The sequence below is a fragment of the Fundulus heteroclitus genome, chromosome 21 (assembly GCF_011125445.2).
Source record: "Fundulus heteroclitus isolate FHET01 chromosome 21, MU-UCD_Fhet_4.1, whole genome shotgun sequence".
Lineage (NCBI taxonomy): Eukaryota > Metazoa > Chordata > Actinopteri > Cyprinodontiformes > Fundulidae > Fundulus > Fundulus heteroclitus.
The window spans coordinates 37,284,516-37,305,926 of record NC_046381.1 but is presented as its reverse complement, the minus strand read 5'-3'; the positions used below and the strand labels follow the sequence as shown (position 1 = coordinate 37,305,926).

Sequence of the window (21,411 nt, the reverse complement as noted above, 5' to 3'; positions counted from 1 at the left end):
CAGCTTGGTGAGAAGGCAACAACAGTTGGTGCAATTATTCAAAAATGGAAGAAATACAAAATAACGGAAAATCTCCCTCGGTCTGGGGCGCCATGCAAGATCTCACATTGATGTTGAGGAAGGTGAGGAATGAGCCCAGAAATACACAGCAGGACCTGGTCAGTGACCTGAGTAGAGCTGGGACCACAGTCTCAAAGAAAACAATTAGTAACACTCTACGCCGTCAAGGATTAAAATCCTGCAGTGCACGCAAGGTGCCCTTCCTCAAGCCAACGCATGTCAAAGCCCGTCTGATGTTTGCAAATTACCATCTGAATGATCCAGAGGAGGAATGGGAGAAGGTCATGTGGTCTGATGAGACAAAAATAGAACTTTTTGGTTTAAACTCCACTCGTCATGTTTGGAGGAAGAGGAATGATGAGTACAACCCCAAGAACACCATCCTAACCATGAAGCATGGCGGTGGAAACATCATTCTTTGGGGATGCTTTTCTGCAAAGGGGACAGGACGACTGCACCGTATTGTGGGAAGGATGGATGGGGCTATGTATCGTGAAATTTTGGCCAACAACCTCCTTCCCTCAGTAAGATGAAGATGGGTCGTGGCTGGGTCTTCCAGCATGATAACGGCCCAAAACACACAGCCAGGGCAACTAAAGAGTGGCTCCGTAGGAAACATCTTAAGGTCCTGGAGTGGCCTAGCCAGTCTCCAGACCTGAATCCAATAGAAAATCTTTGGAGGGAGCTTAAAGTCCGTGTGGCCCAGCGACAGCCCTGAAACCTGAAGGCTCTGGAGGAGATCTGTATGGAGGAGAGGGCCAAAATCCCTGCTGCAGTGTGTGCAAACCTGGTCAACAACTACAGGAAACGTCTGATCTCTGTAATTGCAAACAAAGGATTCTGTACCAAATATTAAGTTTCATTTTTCTGGTGTATCAAATACTTATTTCACACAATAAAATAGAAATTAATTATTTAAAAATCATACATTGTATTTTTCTGGATTTTTGTTTTAGATTCCATCACTCACAGTTGAAGAGTACCTATGATAAAAATTACAGTCTTCTTCAAGCTTTGCAAGTGGGGAAACCTGGAAAATCAACAGTGTATCAAATACTTGTTCTCCCCACTGTATATATATATATATATATATATATATATATATATATATATATGTATATGTGTGTGTGTATGTATTGACATATATTCACGTGGTGATAGCAGCAGAAGTCACTTCTTCAGGATTATCGCACAGGGTATTAAATAGATTATTGCACATTAGTTATTACAGTTATAGTGCAGTATTATATAATGTGATAGCAGCAGGAATGAATGACCTGCAGTAGCGCTCCTTTTTACAGGCAGAATGTCTAAGCCTGTCACTGAAGGAGCTGCTCAGCTCCTCTACAAAAACTGACAAACAGGCAATGAACAAGGGTTACATTTTTACGGTGCTTATTGAACAATGAGGCTTTTAGGGTAATTAATAAAGCGTTGTTTTTATTTTACATAATACAAAATTAAAAAAATAGAATACAGTATGTAGAACACATTAAGCTACACACTCCTGTACAGCAGGGGGCAGTATGCACCTGTGAGTTATTTGTAATCCGCCAAATAAAGAGGAAGAAGAAGAAGAAGAAGAAGGTCGTGGAGAGATGGCTGAGAGCGGCACTCAGGTGAGCTTGTGACGTGGGCAGGTGAGCTTGAGGCTGAGGGGGAGTCTGCGATGTCAGCTGTGATGGAAATAGCCTCCAACTGATGAGGTTGACGGTGCAAATCCCTGGAGTTTAACACCGGAACTGTCTCTGTAGGCTTTTCAAAGTAAAGGAGGGAGCGTCAGTTAGCGGCTCAGCGCGCCTCTTTAAGGTTTCCCCTTTCAGAGAAAGGCGCTTTATGCCGGAGACAGAGATTATTGTTAATGCCTGGCGCGGCATTAACAATCCATCAGCAGCCAGAACATTTTACCGGGGCGGCCAACATGGAGCATAAAGCTGGAGAAAGATGGCCAGAAAAGTTATATAGACAAGCCTCACCTTCCTGCTTCATGGCACCTAACAGGAATGAGCAGGTTCAGAAAATATATATACATAAAATAAGTCAAACGTTGACACAAATGTTCTTTATTTAAAGTTCAGAAACAGATATTAGTCAAAAACCACACCTAACTGTGGCATGAACCAATAAAAATGTAATAATTTCCTTGCAGTAACCAAGACATCTCTGTTGTGACAGTGCTTGTGTATGAAATATTTCACAAACAGGTTATGGATTTATCTTTCTTACACATGCACTATTAAATACAGGAGTAAACCATTTATCTATCTTGCACATCTTTAGCCTCATGGTATGATTGACTGAGTCATATTTGAAAGTTTTGGAAAGCAAGAAAAAAATGATAGGAAGAAGAAGCGCTTTTTTTTATTGACATTGCAACATAAAGCCAAAATATGGTTTAGGCACCTATGCTTAATGAACAAAAAAGCAAAGCATTATTTATTTAAAACAGATTGATTCTCCTGTTGTGATGATTGGTAGAAAAACGTAGGATGATCCGATCCATGCCAAGTGACTTTTCTCTTCTAGCTTCATTGTTAAGAACACCCAGATTACTTATTGTACCATTAGACATCGTAGAGCACAAATGGTTCTTGATTCGTTTCAGAGAAGAAGCTTCTCTCACATGCTGCTGTACTGACTGGTAGTGTCATTGCTATCTTACAGAGATGATTAATATCCTTGTGAGGCTCAGTTGAAAAGGGCTTCATTCCCGCTTGTTGCTCTCTTTCCAAAAGCCTCCTTGTCTTGTGGAGTTCATGACTGAGATCTTCAACATCACTCTCATAAATTTCTGCTAAGTGACACATTGGATCCTCTTGAAGAAAAGTCAAGCTTTTTGGATCCATGGCTTGAATCCTCTCACGATGTCACAACTTTCTTTGGAGAAACGTCTATCATCTCTCCAATCATTGCGTCCACACCAGGGTAGAAGACTCTCATGCTAAAAGTATCCTTGCCTCCTGTTTTGCATGTGTGCTGACCAAGTGTAGATACAATGACAGACCCACCAAGTCTTGAAGGTACTTTTTGGGATTGACGGTTTCAGCATTTTCAGTAACTATTTTACACTGTGTGGCAGCATTAACTATATCTTTCCACAGAACATCAGTAAATTCACTTCTGTACTCCCAAAGAGTCTTTAGAGCATTCACCAAGTCCACTGCCATACCGAGGTCAAGTGAAGGAGACTAAAGGGTGTCTGAAAGCAGCTTTGCAGCCTCAAGTAGCCTTCAGAAAGTTGCAGTAAGACTAACAAAGCTTAGGTCTAACTGATACAGTAAACCTCTGGCATCAATAGATCTTTCTCCCACATTTTCCTCAGCTATACTATGAGGAACATGAAGTACAGCTGGTAAACGCTCCATGAGATTTTTGCAGGCCACATATCGACATGCCCATCTGGTATCACTGAGCCTCCATATGTTTCTTTTTGTGTATCCTGCCACTTCTGATGAACATAGGAACCAGACATGTAAACATTTGTCTTCTGCATCAAGGGAAAAAAGCAGTCTGCTTCTGGGACTGCCTTCACAGCATCTACCAGTACCAGCTTAAAGCAATGGGCATTACAGTGTACATAGACTGCATTGCTTCAGCTTTTATTCTCGCTGCCACTCCAGAATGCTGCCCACTCTTTACAGACGCTCCATCGTAGCATTGTCCAACAAGGTTGGTTCTGTACTCAAGTCCATATCTTTCCAAACAGTGGACTATTCTGTCCTTAAGTCCTTCTGCATCTAACTTGGTTGCTTGTTGAAAGTCAACAAAGCTTTCATGCACTGCTCCGTTGTAGTAATAACGAAGAACCAGTGAAATCTGCTCCTTCTTTTTTAAGTCTTTGGTCTCATCAGCGATTACTGAGAAAACTTCACTTTTCTTCACTTCATGAATTATGTCTTCACGGACCAAACTGACCAAGCAGCTAGCCTGCGGCTTATGGCTTTTGGGACTGAATGACGCATTGAAACATTCATAGACAAAGTATACAACGGAATAAATGTTCTTACCAATCGACAAGATACTTCAGCCAGAACAGAAGTTTTGGTTGACCCGTTCTACTTTCTCCGTGTAATTAGTAGTGCAGCAAGTTTAACGCAACACAAAGCGGGAGGTCTGACGTACTGGAATATGCGACCCACAAATCTCAAAAGAATTTGTAACTGACCAGAAATCTGGTCTGTTTGTTTCAAATGTAGTTATAATAACTTCTCTTAATCCCTATCTGAACCTAGATCTGCATCACACGTGAGCTTTCCACTGTGATTAATAGGTGCATTGTACTTATCCTGGTTCAAAAATTAGGAGCCAACCTATCAGATCCAGGGTGACCACAGTAGTGGCCAATCAGATCCTGATGTTAATAACAGATTTACCTGGTACAGTCTACGTCCTGGTGTTAACAAATAACATCTGTTCTCTGTGTTCTAGTGTTAAAAACAGATTTACTCAAAACTGTCTACGTTCTGGTGTTAACAGATTTACCTGGTACAGTCTACGTCCTGGAGGTAATAACAGACTTAGCTGGTACAGTCTACGTCCTGGTGTTAATAACAGATTTACCTGGTACAGCCTACGTCCTTATATTAATAACAGACTTACGTCCTGATGTTAATAACAGATTTACCTGGTACAGTCTACGTCCTGGTGGTAATAACAGACTTAGCTGGTATAGTCTACTTCAAGGTGTTAACAGACTTACCTGGTACAGTCAACGTCCTGATGTTAATAACAGATTTACCAGGTACAGTCTACATCCTGGTGGTAATAACGGATTTACCTGGTACGGTCTACATCCTGGTGGTAATAACAGACTTAGCTGGTATAGTCTACGTCCTGGTGTTAACAGACTTACCTGGTACATTCAATTTCCTGATGTTAATAACAGATTTACCTGGTACCGTCTACGTCCTGATGTTAATAACAGATTTACCTGGTACGGTCTACATCCTGGTGTTAACAGATAACATCTATTCTCTGCGTTCTAGTGTTAATAACAGACTTACCTGGTACAATCTACGTCCTGGTGTTAATAACAGACTTACCTGGTACAGTCTATGTCCTGATGTTAATAACAGACTTACCTGGTACAATCTACGTCCTGGTGTTAATAACAGATTTACCTGGTACAGTCTATGTCCTGGTGTTAATAACAGATTTACCTGGTATAGTCTACATCCTGGTGTTAACAGATAACATCTGTTCTCTGCGTTCTAGTGTTTAAAACAGATTTACTTGAAACTGTCTACGTTCTGGTGTTAACAGATTTACCTGGTACAGTCTATGTCCTGGTGTTAATAACAGATTTACCTGGTACAGTCTACGTCTATGTTAATAGTGTCAGTTGGTTCAGAATCAGAATCTTGTGTCTCTGCAGCTGTTTGCCCGCCTGGAGGCCCGTCGCTGCCTGAAGGACATTGAGCCTCGGTTGTTTGCTGATGATGGAGGACCTGACCATGGTAAGGAACTCCACCCACTTCCTCCGATGGCTGCTACAAGCTGTCAAGCTGGCTGGTTGTTTTTGAAGGCAGTTGTGTTTGACTCTGGCAGGTGAGGTGGTGGAGTTGTATGGTCCGGAGGGGACAGGTGAGTTTTCCATTAGTTCCGCGGGAAGGTTCCTCAGACCCACCTGAGAACTCTGTTCTGGTATTTTACAGGTAAGACAGAGCTACTCTACCACCTTCTGTGTCGGTGTGTATTGCCAGTGGCGGCTGGCGGTCTAGAGGTGGACGTTGTCTTTGTGGACACTGACTACAGTCTGGACATGTTCCGGCTGGTCAGCATCCTTGACAACCGACTGAACGCAGGTGAAACCAATAACACGTCCAGGATTTTGGATGCTTCAAAGCTACATAACTGAATAAGACAGTTTCTTTGTCTCCAGGTGTTTCCACAAGTTTGACATCAGCCAGGTCAAATGATGCAGCACTACGTTCCTGTCTTTCTCGCCTCCTGGTGGTCCACTGTTGCTCCTCCTCCCAGCTCCTCCTCACTTTTCATTTCCTGGAGACCACGTTATCTTCTCGGCCCAGTGTGGCTCTCCTTCTCATTGACAGCATCTCAGCGTTCTATTGGCCGGATCGCAGCGAGGGCGGAGCCAGCGTCACCAGGCAGGAGGAGAAACTCAGCAAGTGTTCCGAGCTCATGGCACGACTGCTCAGGTGGATCATTGAGATTGGGTTTTACTGGATGCTAAGGTGGTTTAGATGGTTTGTGGTCCCCAATGAGACATTTTAAAGGATTGCTGTATTATGGAGCATCTAAAGGGTTTGCCGGTCCTGGAGAAGGTTTTATCTGGTATCTTTGGTGAAGGTAAGGGACTGTGGTTTAGTACCGGTTCATTAGGAGGTTCTAGTTAGTGTAGATATTAGTACCGGCCTGCTCCTGCTTACCTCTGAAGGCCCGTCTTATGAGCACAGATTTTTTGACTGAAGTGTGTTGGACAAGAGACACATATAAAAGCTGCAGGTCTATGTACCAGATCAGCTCGGGGCCCTGCGCCTCCTGATGACGTCACTATACATGATTGGTTTAACGTTTGCACGATTACGCAAAACATTGTGATTGGTCCGGATAACTTACTTGTAGAGCGGGATTGCGGTTTGTAAACATGGACGTGAAGAAATTCCCCATTATCTTTAGCCTCCAGATGACGTCACAGTATGGCAACTCCACTCAAACAAACTACATTGCGCCCGCGGTCTCTATTTGTAACAAATACATTTTACGGTAATCGTCTGACACTGTCGGTTTTTTGACCAAATACCTGAGTTGTGTTATTTATTAGAAAAGCCTTGTATTTGGGAGATTCTTTAATCAAGGGTTTCCCAAAGTGTGGTGCGCGCGAGCTGCCACTAGGGGGTGCGCGAGGCGAAAACTGTAATGGCACCTGACCGTGATTTTTTCCCCCCACACACAATTAAGATGTGTAAATAAGCATTTCTTTTGTAAAGCTCAAAAAACTGTTAATTTAATCAATAAATAAAAATGTATTGTAATGATCCTTATTAGACTTTATTGCTAAATGCTGTTGCACACTTACTGTTGCTTTAAATCAGATCGCTTTGGGGTCATACCGGAAGAAACGTGTGACTTCCGGGGAGAGGAGTCGTGATTCGGGGGACCGGTGGAGTGAAAGCTGTCCCGTCCTGTTCGTCCTAAAATAAAGTGTTAGCAGCAAAACCTCAGTCTGGTGCTTGGATGTCATAACGGAACGATACATAATTAACACGAAAATGTCTCTTTCTGTCTCCTGACTTTACGTCGTTTACGTCACCAGAGGAAACATTTAATTCAGACCGCGTGTTTTTTACGGCACCGTGTTTTTTACGGCACCGCGCGTTCTGGCTGGAAACGTGCGGTGACATAAAATACGCGCGCTCGTGTTTGTATTTTGCGGCATAAATTGTGCGTCAGATTCAGATTTAGAAGCTTTGTTACGACGTTTGTGTTGTAACTGCAACCGTTTTATATATATATATATACATATAATCTTGGGGGTGTGTTAACCCAGCTGGGACATGGAAGGGCGGTGCGCGGCTAAAAAAGTTTGGGAACTCCTGCTTTAAACCAATCCCTCTGAGCAGAGGTGGGATGCTGTTGTGCAAGAGAAAATTTTCCACAATACCTTTAAGATAAATCAAATAATGTTTTACTTTTATTTTCTTGATCTTACAGTTATTTAATTAATATACAGTACGTTTTTTTTACAAATGTGAGAAAAAGATATACACATTTCCTGTAATCTGTAAAATAAATTATTTGTTAATACTTTCAACATTTTAAAAGGGAAACATAAAAAAGGGCATGTATAGTTACATAGTCAATGATTTATATAAATACATTTATTACATTGGAAAAAGTAGTTTGCATTACTTTTATGTGTCCCTATTACAAATAAAATTGATTTGTTACAAATAGAGACCGCAGGCACAATGTAGTTTGTTTGAGTGGAGTTGCCGTATTGTGACGTCATCAGGAGGCGCGGGGCCCCGAGCAGACCGGGTTCCTACACCGGCCCTCGAGGAGTTTGACGTCCCTGCAGCAGAGAATCCAGATGAAGCTGAGCAGCAAAGGCTTCATACACAAGTCCATGAACTGAAAACAGGAAGCCAACAAACACATCAATCACAAAAACAGAGTCTATGAATCTATGAACATAACAGTGAATATGTTCTGTGAAGGGAAGAAACCCAAGTTAATTAGGTTGGGAGTTCCCCTGGTCCTCCCAGCCGCATGTTGACCTGGATTCCTGACCTTCATCGTGTCCATGCACTGGAACATCGTTACAGCAGCTGTGTGGGGAGAACATAGACATCTCTAGCAGTTCCTGCCACCTCCAGTAGAACTTGTTGCAGAGGAGGCCCTAAATAAGATGTAATGTTCAACGTTGTACTGGTCCATTAAGGTGCACTAGATTTAGAGAGATTTAGAGTCGTTCTGATCTACGGTTGCCTCCACAGGGACTACAGAATCACCATCTTTGCAACCTGCCACACCATCAGGAGGAGTTCCAGTGGACCGTCTTCCTCGTCCTCCGCCTCAGAACCGGACCGGTCATATCTCTGTCGCTCCTGGCAGCGTCTGGTGACCCACCGGCTGCTCTGCTCCAGACAGGAAGCTGAAAATAAGCTGGCCCCCGCAGATGGAGGGAACAGAGAGCTGAGAAGCCGGCAGGTCTTCAGCGTCCACTGCTCTTCCTCCTGGATGGGGACCAAAGCTTCCAGGGTCAGCTCCTTTACAGTGACGGATGGTGGGGTGGAGTTTACCTGAACCCTTGGACCTCCTCGTCTTCCTGCTCGACTTTAAAGACTTAATGCTGGTCTTTTTATTTAAGGTTATCTGAATCTAACATGTTAAAGGTGAATAAAACCAGAGAGGCACCAGAATGTTCTTGTTTGGGCCGTGGATCATCAGCTGTTTGGTTAGAAACCCATTTTTAGTTATGTAGTTTTAGAAGTTGAACAAGTGGCCATCAGAGCACCAAGGGTCGGCTGGCAGGCTGAAGGTCCTCCACCAGCTGGTACTGATGGTTCCACTAACTGGTTGATCCACTCTGCAAAGGTTCTGCTGATATGGCTGAGTTTACCCGGACCTCCTCAAACTGAAAGAAAACTCTGAGAAAAGAAGTTTCAACAAACAACATCCCGTCTAGAGAACCTAGTCCAGTTTGTTCTTTGAAACTGCCTTTAGATTGACCATTAAAACCTTTAATGTAAAAAGGTAAATATCGTCTAGTATTATTTTCAACTCCTGATCCATTTGGGTTCTTGTGACCCGGATCTTTCGCCAGATCTGTTTTTTTTTTTTATAGTGTCTTGTATGGCAATGTGGAAATAAGAATTGTTGTCTTAATGCCAAAAAGAGCCCAACAGATTTGACTTTTACAAGTGGAGCCTTACTGCATTCGCCATATTGCTCCGCTTGATTTATACGTGCAAGAAGCTTTATTAATATATTTCATGTTGGACACTAAAAGGTGAAAGAAAAAGAGGAGAGGAAAGGGAGAGAACGATACATCCTCAATGTGCTTCTTCACCAAAAGAGAGATGTAAAAAGAAGAGCAGAACCAGCTGATAAAGCGTTACAGGTACAAACAAACAACGCCTTGATACCATCACTGAAGAATACAGGACTGTCTCAGAAAATTAGAATATTGTGATAAAGTTCTTTATTTTCTGTGATGCAATTAAAAAACATATATGTCATACATTCTGGATTCATTACAAATCAACTGAAATATCGCAAGCTTATTGTTTTAATATCGCTGATTATGGCTTACAGCTTAAGAAACCCAAATATCCTATGTAAGAGGGCAATGTGATATTAGAGGGATTCTGGGTAAATGATGACCCATTTTGTTGGGGACCTGAAAATCTTTCCTTCTTCAAAGGAAAACATTGAGAACCACTGATGTATCTGAACATAACAAGGCCAGAGTTCTTCTTGGGAGCTTGAAATGAGTGTATTTGTCCTCGATTTGAGCAGGTAAATAGGATTATTTGCCAGTGGAATGAGGTTTTTGGACTTAAAATAGGGACAATCGTCTCCATCATCTTATTTCAAGTGTAATATATTTAATTATCTTATTTTAGGGGTAAAAATACTCATTCCATTGGCAGATAATCTTATTTAACAGCTCAAATAAAGGACAAATACACTCATTTCAAGACCATTTTACTTTTAGTTCCCTTTTTGCAGTGTAAGTACTGACCAGGTACCATGAGCAGAACATGGACCACAGAGAACCATGAGATCATTAGTAGAGATCATTTTAACACCATCTCTTAAACTGATAACCAGGAACCAGAACATGTGGAGAACAAAAGGCTACATTTGGCCAAACCACCGGGGAGCACTCAGCGTGTTCTCTCTGCGGGGATCTGGCCAGTTCCGGTGTTGTGTTTACAGCAGTCCGGATCCACCGCTTCTGATCCGCTCCGGGTTTCTCGGGTCTGATGACAGGAGCCGCTTCACAGGAGCAACCCTCCAGCAGATCCCTCCGCGGGGTCACACACACTTTTTACACAACACAAACAAACGAAACCGGTCCGACAGAGAGCCGAGCAACACCGACACTCTGCCGGGCCACGATCCGGTGTAAAGCTCCCTTTCTCCCGGTGCTGGATTCAGGGCTGACCGCCCACCCGATGAAGCTACAGGGGCTGTTTTTTGGGATCTACTTCTCCTGCCGGTGCTGACAGGCGGTGCTTCGGTCGCTCCCAAACATGGCCTCCATGACGGAGCGACCGCTTCAAGTTTGATTTTTCCCCGATTATCTGCGCCTAAACGGCGTGTTTCCCTGCCACGGCCCACGGGAATGTTTCCACGGAGCAGCTCCTCACGGCAGACCCCTGACGCAGATGTTATCTGTCGGATAAGTTCGCTGTTGAACACGTCGCTCTAAGTTGGCTGAAAGCTGGAGAGGAAAAGGAGAACCGCATCAAATCAGTAAGCAGACCGTTTCTGTTCTCCACCCGCCGCCAAGCTGCACTTACCCGGGGACTGAGGCCGCTGTCCGTGCTCCCTGTCCGGCTGTCATCAGCCTGCAGAGCAGGACGAACAGCCGCCGAGCTAATGCTAATCAAGCTAAAGAAGCTAATGCTAAGTGTGAAGTGAACGGGGCGGAGCGGCTAACTGCTAGCGGCTAACGGCTAGCGGCTAACGGCTAGCTGCTAACGTCTAGCTGCTGGCTTCCTACACCGACTGTCAGTAACAGCCAGCGGATGGCCACTCCGGGTCAGGGGGCAGCTGCTGACCCACCCCCGAACCCGTCCCTCGGATGGGTTCGGGTGGGTGGACTCAGTCTGACAGGTGGGTGTGTTAGCCTGGAACGGGCGGGTTATTAACCGCTCAGGTAGGGCTTACCTGACCCGGAGTCACATAAATAATAATTATTCTTAACTATAATAATAATCATCATACTACGGGTGTGAAAGCGGTCCTCCGACTTCTGATCGGTACCGACCCATCTGATGGAGATCCACCCCATAAAAGCTGAGCAGTACCCAGGTTAGCTGGGACGTTCCAGGGTTCTAAAGGGTTCTCCATTCCTGCTTTAGAATAGTTTCAGGTAAAGGTTCCAGAATTGGTTCTGATCCATGTTCTTATGGGTCTAACCCTACAGATATGGGTTCCGGTCCTGATGCAATGTTTAGTTATGAGGATTCTAGGTGGGTCCGACTCCCTGGTTCTTTCACATGCCTATCATGATGGTCTCCTAAGGTTCCACGCATGTATGGATCTAGCACTTTAATCTTCCAGTGGAGGTCTACATGGTGTTGCTGTTTGTGGGCTTTTGGGTTCTAGGATTCTAGAGATTCTGGGTTGGATTTTCTGTGGTTCTGATGGTTCTGTTCCAGTGGCGCTTCCAGGTAAATGGACTGAACTGATGTAGCTCTTTTCCAGTCATGCTGACCACCCAAAGCGCTGTACACTATAGCCACATTCACCCAGTCACTCTCACTAACGCACACACATTCATACACCGAGACGCAGCTCGGTAGGCAACTTGGGGTTAAGTGTCTTGCCCAAGGGCACATTGACATGTGGCAAGGGTAAACTGGAATCAAACCCACAACCCTCTGATTGCCAGAGACTACTCAACCCATCAAGCCACAGCCGCCCCAGGTGATTCTGAGGTTCCTTTATGGCTTCGTGTTATGTTGGTAGTGTTCCCCCTGTTCATGTGTCTGAGCGTTCTCTGGAGCAACACGCCTGTCCAGAACCTGAGGTTATCACGGGTTACATGGCTTGATGATTTCTTTTAGATTGCCGAGTTTAGAGACAATTGATTAAAACCCGATAAAAACCAATTACATGAAAAAGACAAATCTTTTTTTAGGAGCTGTACAGTACGTTTTATGTCAGAGTGGGGGTTCTGCTAAGGAACAACTGAGACACGTTACACACATTTTACTGACATTAAACCACGTTTTCCGCGGTGAGCTTTAGCGTTAGCATGTGGTTGGGGCTCATGGCTCGTCAGACTCAGTGTTGCCACGTTAGCTGGTTTTCATTTTTATTTAGTGGGTATAATTTGCTTTGGGCAGGTGAACATAATGTGGGCGGAGTCAGTTTGCATGTTTTTGAGTTATTAACGTCATCATTTCGTCATTAACCATTGGTTCATAGCAGTTATTGGGGCAACTTGACTTAGGGCTGGGCGATGTAGAAAAAAAGCATATGGATAACACAGAAATCATAATCATGAGTGCAGCCTGGCCATTTTATTCTGATGCTTAACAACCTATGTTTAGATACAGAACACACTGCTTTCAAACTCAGCCCTTTATTCAACCAACTTTTTTTTATCAAAACTGCATGTTTTTAAAAAGAAAAAAATGCATCAAGGGGGCGAGCTCGGCATTCCTGAGTCTGCATTGTGATTGGTCGGGAGGATGTAACAACTATAATGGCTAGAACACAAACGGAAGGAAAACTGTTATTTCATCAAATTGTTTACTGACTCTTTTTCTATCAATTGATATATATTGTTGTTGAATTATTGTCCAGCCCTAATGAAACTCACCGCTAACACTTCTGGCTGCAGAGACGAAACCTCGCAGTGACGTGTCCTGGAAGACACCATCTGTTGTTCACCAGCACTGCCAATCCACCACCTTTGCTCTTGCTGCTTGGCAGAGAGACGCTGGAGTTGGGGATATGCTCCTGCTGCAATGTCCCCATGAAACGTGTAACACTGCACAGTGTTTCCCGCAGGAATTTGCTTAGGCGAGGCAGTGAGTTGGGGGGGTGGGGGTAGACGACAACTGTTGCACGCGGGGGGGGGGGGGGGTATCCATGTGTGTTTTCCCTGCCATTCACTATATGCACGCGCGAAAGCAACAACAACAAAAAACGTGTGTTAACGTCAAATAAACATGCAAGCATATCGAGTTAGTTTTTTTTTTTGTTTTTTTTTGGGGAATGTTGGCGAGGCGGTAGTGTGAGTTTGGCGAGGCGGCCACCTCGCCAAGATTGCGCTGCGGGAAACACTGCTGCATTCTCCATGTTCTGGCTGAGTCCTTGTCAAGGCTCGCAGTTCATCCAAAGTGTTGGCCAAAGATCTCACAACGCCCATAATGATCAGTGGAAGAACATATCCAACACCAAGTTCTTCTTAAGGTCAAATCAAATGTTGATTGCTAACAATCTGTACAAATTAGAGCTGAACGTTATAGAAAAAAAGCATATGGATCAAATAGAAATTGTGTTGATTGATATCGATAATTATCAAGAAATTAAAATCTATATCCATCCATCCATCCGTTTTCTGACCCGCTTAGTCCCTCATGGGGTCGTGGGGGTTGCTGGTGTCTATCTCCAGCGTTCACTGGGTGAGAGGCGGGTTTCACCTGGACAGGTCGCCAGTCTGTCGCAGAGCAACACAGAGACAGACAGGACAAACAACCATTCACACACACACTCACACCTAAGGAGAATTTAGAGATACCAATTAACCTAACAGTCATGTTTTTGGACTGTGGGAGGAAGCCCGAGTACCCAGAGAGGACCCACGGATGCACAGAACATGCAGAAAGACCCAGGGTTGGATTTGAACCCAGAACCTTCTTGCTGCAAGAAGATATATATATATATATATATATATATATATATATATATATATATATATATATATATCTCGCTTGATCGTCTGACCCTTGTAAAAATATGAGTAAAAAGGTAACATTTGCAAGCAAATGCATAATATTAACTTGCATACGGGCTAGCCTAACAAGCTTCTGCTGTTTGTTCTTACGCCAACATATCCGCCAAGGACGCAACAAAAACGCAGAGATCGCCCTCTGACCTTCGGCTTCGTGTAGCGCTTGTGTTTTGTGGTGATTCTTTTTGTGGAAAGTGACGCGCGGGCCGAGGATTTTGGATTAACCCGAGGAAAACGATTGGGGGAAAATGGCGGCGCTGCGCCATGATTGCATGGTCTGGGGAGAACTGCGGTCGCTCCGCCAGCTCTGTGTTGGTGGTCAGGGTGTAGTCCTGTGAAAGGAGCTCACCGCTGGGCTGTAAGTGGCAAACGTTGGTAATGTACCATGTCAGTCCACACAAACAGATATTACGACACACGTCCCCCGCCCAAACTGCAACACTGGGTGAACTTAAAGCTCCAGTGTGTCACCTGTGACCCACACATCCGTCATGTGACCAAGACCGGTGCCAGACCGTGGGTAAATTGGTACGGGGCCGCATAGAATCACATCAGAAATACTTTAATAATCCCAGAGGGAAACTGCTGTTTCAGTACAACCGCCATAACATCACATACATCACAAACATTTCAGGGGGAGACGATTTACTGAGGCCATGCTGCCAAGGACACCGCCTACACGGTGCCCACAGGGCGCTGCCATTACTCTGTGGAAAGATAGGAGCCACAATAGGAAGGCAGAGGAAAAAACACATATCTCACACTTTATCCTAATACAGGATACCGTTTGAGATATCAAAAACCTCGGCACGAGAAGCACAAATAAGACGAGACACATAAAAGCTGAAAGGTAAACATTTGAGACTAGTCGCGTGTAAGTTCATCAGTTTATATGAGCATCAGTTATGTGTGTCTGTTTGGGTGAAAGTGTTTATATTTCCGTGATCGCTCTCCAGAGGCCATTGTCCTTGACGTTATCAGCCGGCCAACAGTTCAGAAAGCATCCACAGATGTTAGCGGGGGATGAGGGAGCGGGGGAGAGTTCTGAGTTCAGTTGATATGAAGAAAGTGCTCAGAAAGACAAGACATAGCAGCAGAAGCAGGAGGGTGGGGTGGGGTGAAGAGCTGGAGAGGAGAGAAACGCGACCAACCTTGAAGAGAGACAGTAGAATGAACACATAACAGTATTTTAGTTTTATTTAGTATTTTATTTTTAAAAAATGACTGGATTCTCTCCGCCACATGACGCAGGTCAAGATGCTTGTCTTCTTAAACTACTTGGTTCTTAATTACACTTTCTGACGGCTCCAGTAACATCTGACATATAATATCTACTCTGAAAGAGAGCGGAGTGGGTGGGGCCAGGCTGAGCCTGCCTGCTGATTGGCTGGCGCTGCTGCACCTGTGACGGTGCTGAGGGGAGCAGCAAACTTTGGTGAATGTGCTGCAGTCAGAGCGCAGGAGAGAAGAAGTATAGCTCTTTATTATAAAGTATAAATACCAGCGTTGGTATCCATATATCCATCCGCCCACCTCTACTCAGCAGCTTTTTCATCACAGCGCTACGTCCCGCCTTAAACCACAATACTGCAACGTGATTGGTCCAGACCGTTTCTGGTTCAGACACTAACGGTTGAAGCCGCAGCGATACACGATGGATTCTGGTGTTTGTGAACGCAGACGTACCGCGAGAATTGTGTAGCAGGTAAGCCCCTGAAGGAGCTGAGGAGCTCATTGGCCTCAGAAGCAGGATGGGGTTACCTGACCAGGTGGAAGGCCGCTGCAGTAGAATTCAGGTGTGTTGATGACTTCATCTGGTAACCTTTGACCTGCATGTGTCTCCCTGCAGAATGCCCTCTGAGGCTCAGGAGCCTCGGGACAGAGGACCGCCCCCTCCCGTCACCCGGGCTGGGGCCAAAGCCGCAGCCACAAGCTCCGCCCTTGAGAAGCGGCCCCGTGGGCGGCCCCCGGAAAGATGGGAGCAATGGCCGCAAGGCGGCGCCGCCGCCTCCCTCCTCCTCCTCCTCCTGCATCCAGGAAGAAGTAAGTAGAGCCAATAACAGAACCTCTGCAGAGGCCTGGTTGGCCATGAAAGCTACATTAATTAATTAGTTAAGTAGGTTAACTTGTTAATTAGAGTGGACTAATTTGTGAAGACGTTCAGCCTCTTTCAGACGTCCTCTGCAGCGATGAGAGGAACCTGAAATGGCTGAAAGTCTTGCAGGTCAGCCTGAACACCCAGAAACGAGCAGAGCAATTATCAGTGGCTCGATTCTCTGATAACAAAGAGCGCATGAGCAGACCGCTTCATCTCCTCTAACACGCAGCAGACATTCATGAAAATACTAGCTTCCCTACCATGACACACTGTTTCCAGTGATGATTCTGCTTATGATGAACCTCAGCGTCTGTCGTTGTTTCCTGCGTCTCTAAGCCCTGATTAGAACGTCCGTTTGTCTTATCCACTTCCCAAAAGCCGACTCTGTCAAGAAAATTTACCTTCTTCGCCTGACTCTCCGCAAACAACGAAATATCACAATTATAACCAAGCATAACTTCCTGAATGTTACGGGCGCCGCCATTTTGATTAGCTTGATTACCTCCTTCAATCCTAGAGAGGAGTAGTACCGCAGACCATAAACTTTTTAACATTTTAACAGAAACATTTTAACAGAAACATTTTAACAGAAACATTTTAACAGTAACATTTTAACAAACAACCATTTAACAGAAACATTTTACATTTTTAACAGAAACATTTTAACAGAAACATTTTAACAGAAACATTTTAACCGAAACATTTTAACCGAAACATTTTAACCGAAACATTTTAACAGAAACATTTTAACAGAAACATTTTAACAGAAACATTTTAACAGAAACATTTTAACATTTTAACAGAAACATTTTAACAGAAACATTTAACATTTTAACAGAAACATTTTAACATTTTTAACAGAAACATTTTTAAACCTTTAACAGAAACATTTTAACCAAAACATTTTACAGAAACATTTTAAAAGAAACCATTTTAACATTTTAACAAACATTTAACCAAAACATTTTACAGAAACATTTTAAAAGAAACATGTTTAACATTTTAACAGAACATTTTAACCAAAACATTTTAACAGCAACATTTTAAAGAAACATTTTAACATTTTAACAGAACATTTTAACCAAAACATTTACCAGAAACATTTAACATTTAACAAACATTTTAACCAAAACATTTTAACAGAAACATTTTAAAAGAAACATTTTAACATTTAACAGAAACATTTTAACCAAAACATTTAACAGAAACATTTTAAAAGAAACATTTTAACATTTTAACAGAAACATTTTAACCAAAACATTTTACCAAAAAACATTTTAACATTTTAACAGAAACATTTTAACAGAAACATTTAAACAGAAACATTTTAACATTTTAACAGAAACATTTTAACATTTTAACAGAAACATTTTAGCATTTTAACAGAAACATTTTTAGCATTTTAACAGAACAGAAACATTTTAACAGAAACATTTTAACATTTAACAAACATTTTAACAGAACATTGTAACATTTAACAAACATTTTAACAGAAACATTTAGCATTTTAACAGAAACATTTTAGCATTTTAACAGAAACATTTTAGCATTTTAACAGAAACATTTTAACAGAAACATTTTAACAGAAACATTTTAACAGAAACATTTTAACAGAAACATTTTAACATTTTAACAGAAACATTTTAACAGAAACATTTTAAAATTTTAACAGAAACATTTTAACAGAAACATTGTAACATTTTAACAGAAACATTGTAACATTTTAACAGAAACATTGTAACATTTTAACAGAAACATTTTAACATTTTAACAGAAACATTGTAACATTTTAACAGAAACATTGTAACATTTAACAAACATTTTAACAGAAACATTTAACATTTTAACAGAAACATTTTAACAGAAACATTGTAGCATTTTAACAGAAACATTTTAACAGAAACATTTTAACAGAAACATTTAAAATTTTAGCAGAAACATTTTAGCATTTTAACAGAAACATTTTAACAGAAACATTTTAAAATTTTAATAGAAACATTTTAACAGAAACATTTTAAATTTTAATAGAAACATTTTAACAGAAACATTTTAAAATTTTAGCAGAAACATTTTAGCATTTTAACAGAAACATTTTAACAGAAACATTTTAACAGAAACATTTTAAAATTTTAATAGAAACATTTTAACAGAAACATTTTAAAATTTTAATAGAAACATTTTAACAGAAACATTTTAAAATTTTAATAGAAACATTTTAACAGAAACATTTTAACATTTTAACAGAAACATTTTAACAGAAACATTTTAAAATTTTAACAGAAACATTTTAACAGAAACATTGTAACAGCCTGTTAGAGCCTCAGTACCTGCTTGGCGCTGTGTGAATTACTGCATCAGTGCGGCGTGCCATGCATTCGTTAACCGTCGACCGTCTTCCTGCAGGGGGCGGAGCCGAGGAAGAGCTCAGGTAGAGGATGAAGAGAGCAAGGGCCCTCCAGAAAAGAACCGGGCCCAGAAGAAGTCAGGTGAGCAAGGAAGCCTCGCCGAGAGCGCCACCCACTGTTAGGCAGGTGTTTTGGACCTGAAGTTCTGCTGATGTCTGCCTGGTTCTGCTAAACTCTGCTTGATGTCCTCAGAGTCCAAGGAACCCAAGGAGCCGGAGGAGGCGAAGCCCACGGGGCGCCGGCGCTCCACCTCCAGGGGAAAGTCACACATGGTCCCAGACCCGGGGCCTGAGTTCAGTCCCTGTCCGGAACCAGACCGTGAGCGCAGCTCAGAAGTAGCACCCGTTTCCCAGGAGGAACGCAAAACCGGTCCGGCTCCTGCTGCGCCGATCCCAGAGACGGTCCCGGAGGAGGGTCCTCCGGTCCGCCCCCCTTACCCAGACTGCAGACCAGATCCGGAACCAGGAGAAGACACCCAGCCCAGTTTGAGCAAACAGCCCCGCCCCCCTGGAAGGCGGCTGTGTCCCGGTACCACGGAGCCTGAGGAGGGTCGCGGTGTCGGTGGTATGGAGCAGAACCCGGCGCCGAGTCCCCGCTGTCGCTTCTCCAGCGTCCCTGGGGCCTGCAGCTGGAGGACGAGGATGAGGACTCCCTGTCCCCCTGTTCCAGCACTCCCGTCAGACGAGGCGGGGGGCTCGCCCACCCCCAGCCTCGCACTCACCAAGAAACTGGTGAGTCTCTCTGAGGGCGGGGGCTCTGGTTCAGGGTTCCCCAGGGTCCTCCAGGACCAAGGTTCTCCATTACCAGGGTTCTCCAGGGTCCTCCAGGACCCAAGGTTCTCCATTACCAGGGTTATCCCGGGTCCTCCTGGACAGGGTCCTCCAGGGTCCTCACCTGCACTCCACTCTGAGCTCTCAGCAGAGCTCTGCAGAGCCTCCATGCTGGTGGGAAGCTCAGGTGTTTGATGCAGGTGACCTGGGCAGGGACCACCTGGGATGGTTCTGAACTGGAGGAGCCCTGGTTAAGAGAACAAGAAGGGAAAACTGGGCCTCCTGGCAGAAAGATTCCTAACCCAGGCTGACCAGGGAATGATTTTCACTCAGCAGAGAGCTGAATATAGCAGAGGAGAAAGTGGGAGGAGCCACTCCTTCCAGCTGAAGGTGTGCTCCCCGTCTGCCCAGGCCCACCTGGAGGTGCTGCGTTGTTGCTCCGCTTTTTAGAAACTAGGAGTGTTGGCCCTGGTTCCCGTTGGTTTCCAGGGCCTTCGTTCCAGGAGGCATCAGGTGGTTAGGGTCATGTAAGGCCAGGTGTGCTCACCTGTACTCACCTGTCCTGCAGGCTGAAGCAGTGTGCCTTCTGTTATCGCGTGCGACCAAGCCACCGCTGGGCCAGGGCCGGCTGGTGGTATTCGGCCCGACGCCAGGCTACATCCCCCTCCACATCCTGAACCGCCGCGCCCTCTCCGACCGAGACGACGACTGCCACGACCACTGCTACCGCGGCGACCCGGCCCCGGCCAAGTAAGTGACCTCACTTCCTGTTTATGACAGACAGCAGCGGGTGGTGTCGCTGTGCTAACAAGCTGTCTGTCTGTGTTCAGGTGCAGCAGTCCGGCGCAGTGTGGTGAGTACTGGTGGAGGTGGTGCATGTGATCAAGGTGGTGCGTGTGTGCTCCAGGTGGTGGTGCATGTGCTCAGGGGATGCATGTGATCAAGGTGGTGCATGTGCTCCAGGTGGTGCATGTGATGCAGGTGGTGCATGTGCTCCAGGTGGTGCATGTGCTCCAGGTGGTGCATGTGATCAAGGTGGTGCATGTGCTCCAGGTGGTGCATGTGCTCCGGGATGCATGTGATCAAGGTGGTGCATGTGATCCAGGGGATGCATGTGGTGCATGTGCTCCAGGTGGTGCATGTGATGCAGGTGGTGCATGTGATGCAGGTGATGCATGTGTTCCAGGTGGTGCATGTGATGCAGGTGGTGGATGTGCTCCAGGTGGTGCATGTGGTGCATGTGCTCCAGATGATGCATGTGCTCCAGATGATGCATGTGCTCCAGATGATGCATGTGCTCCAGGTGGTGCATGTGCTCCAGGTGATGCATGTGGTGCATGTGATCAAGGTGGTGGATGTGCTCCAGGTGGTGCAGGTGGTGCATGTGATCAAGGTGTGGTGCATGTGCTCCAGGTGGTGCATGTGATCAAGGGGTGGTGATGTGCTCCAGATGTGCATGTGATGCAGGTGATGCATGTGCTCCAGGGGGTGCATGTGCTCCAGGTGTGGTGTGATGTGTCTCAGGTGGTGGATGTGCTCCAGGTGGTGGATGTGCTCCAGGTGGTGCCGGTCAGCGGGCCACTGACTGCTTTACCTGTCGCTCTTCAGAAGACGAGTCTTCCTCAGAGTTCATGAAGCAGCTGGGACCCATCGGCCTTCCACACGACATCAACGTCCAGTCACTGTTCGACCCCACAGGTATGCGGGCCCCTGCTGCTCCTCCTCACCTCCTCCACCCTGTGCTAACCTGGCTCTGTGTGCAGGTCAGTGCTGTGCTCACCTGCAGTGTGCCGCCTGGTCAGAAGGCGTAAGGCAGGGCGATGGCCAGTCCCTGCTCTACGTGGACAAAGCCATCGACTTGGGGAGCACTCAGGTGAGTCTCTGACAGGGTGAAAGGATAATTTACAGGTGATT

General features: G+C 44.6%; 1 protein-coding gene and 2 long non-coding RNA genes across 3 annotated transcripts; all 3 read left to right on the top strand.

Moving 5' to 3' along the window:
• The first annotated feature begins 1,617 nt into the window (after nt 1-1,617).
• LOC118556192 (DNA repair protein XRCC2-like) lies at nt 1,618-8,945 on the top strand. The gene is made up of 6 exons (XM_036124767.1): nt 1,618-1,679; nt 5,435-5,516; nt 5,608-5,643; nt 5,715-5,864; nt 5,942-6,218; nt 8,520-8,945. The coding sequence occupies exons 1-6, from the start codon at nt 1,659-1,661 to the stop codon at nt 8,827-8,829; spliced, it is 876 nt and encodes a 291-aa protein (XP_035980660.1). The 5' UTR covers nt 1,618-1,658; the 3' UTR covers nt 8,830-8,945.
• A 1,956-nt stretch (nt 8,946-10,901) lies between these two features.
• Nucleotides 10,902-18,992, top strand: LOC118556949. Its single transcript, XR_004927516.1, has 4 exons — nt 10,902-11,007; nt 16,074-16,267; nt 18,726-18,808; nt 18,920-18,992. It is a non-coding gene; the product is annotated as an uncharacterized LOC118556949 (long non-coding RNA).
• A 1,152-nt stretch (nt 18,993-20,144) lies between these two features.
• LOC118556939 lies at nt 20,145-21,370 on the top strand. Its single transcript, XR_004927508.1, has 4 exons — nt 20,145-20,247; nt 20,328-20,350; nt 21,106-21,195; nt 21,261-21,370. It is a non-coding gene; the product is annotated as an uncharacterized LOC118556939 (long non-coding RNA).
• The last annotated feature ends 41 nt before the right edge of the window (nt 21,371-21,411 follow it).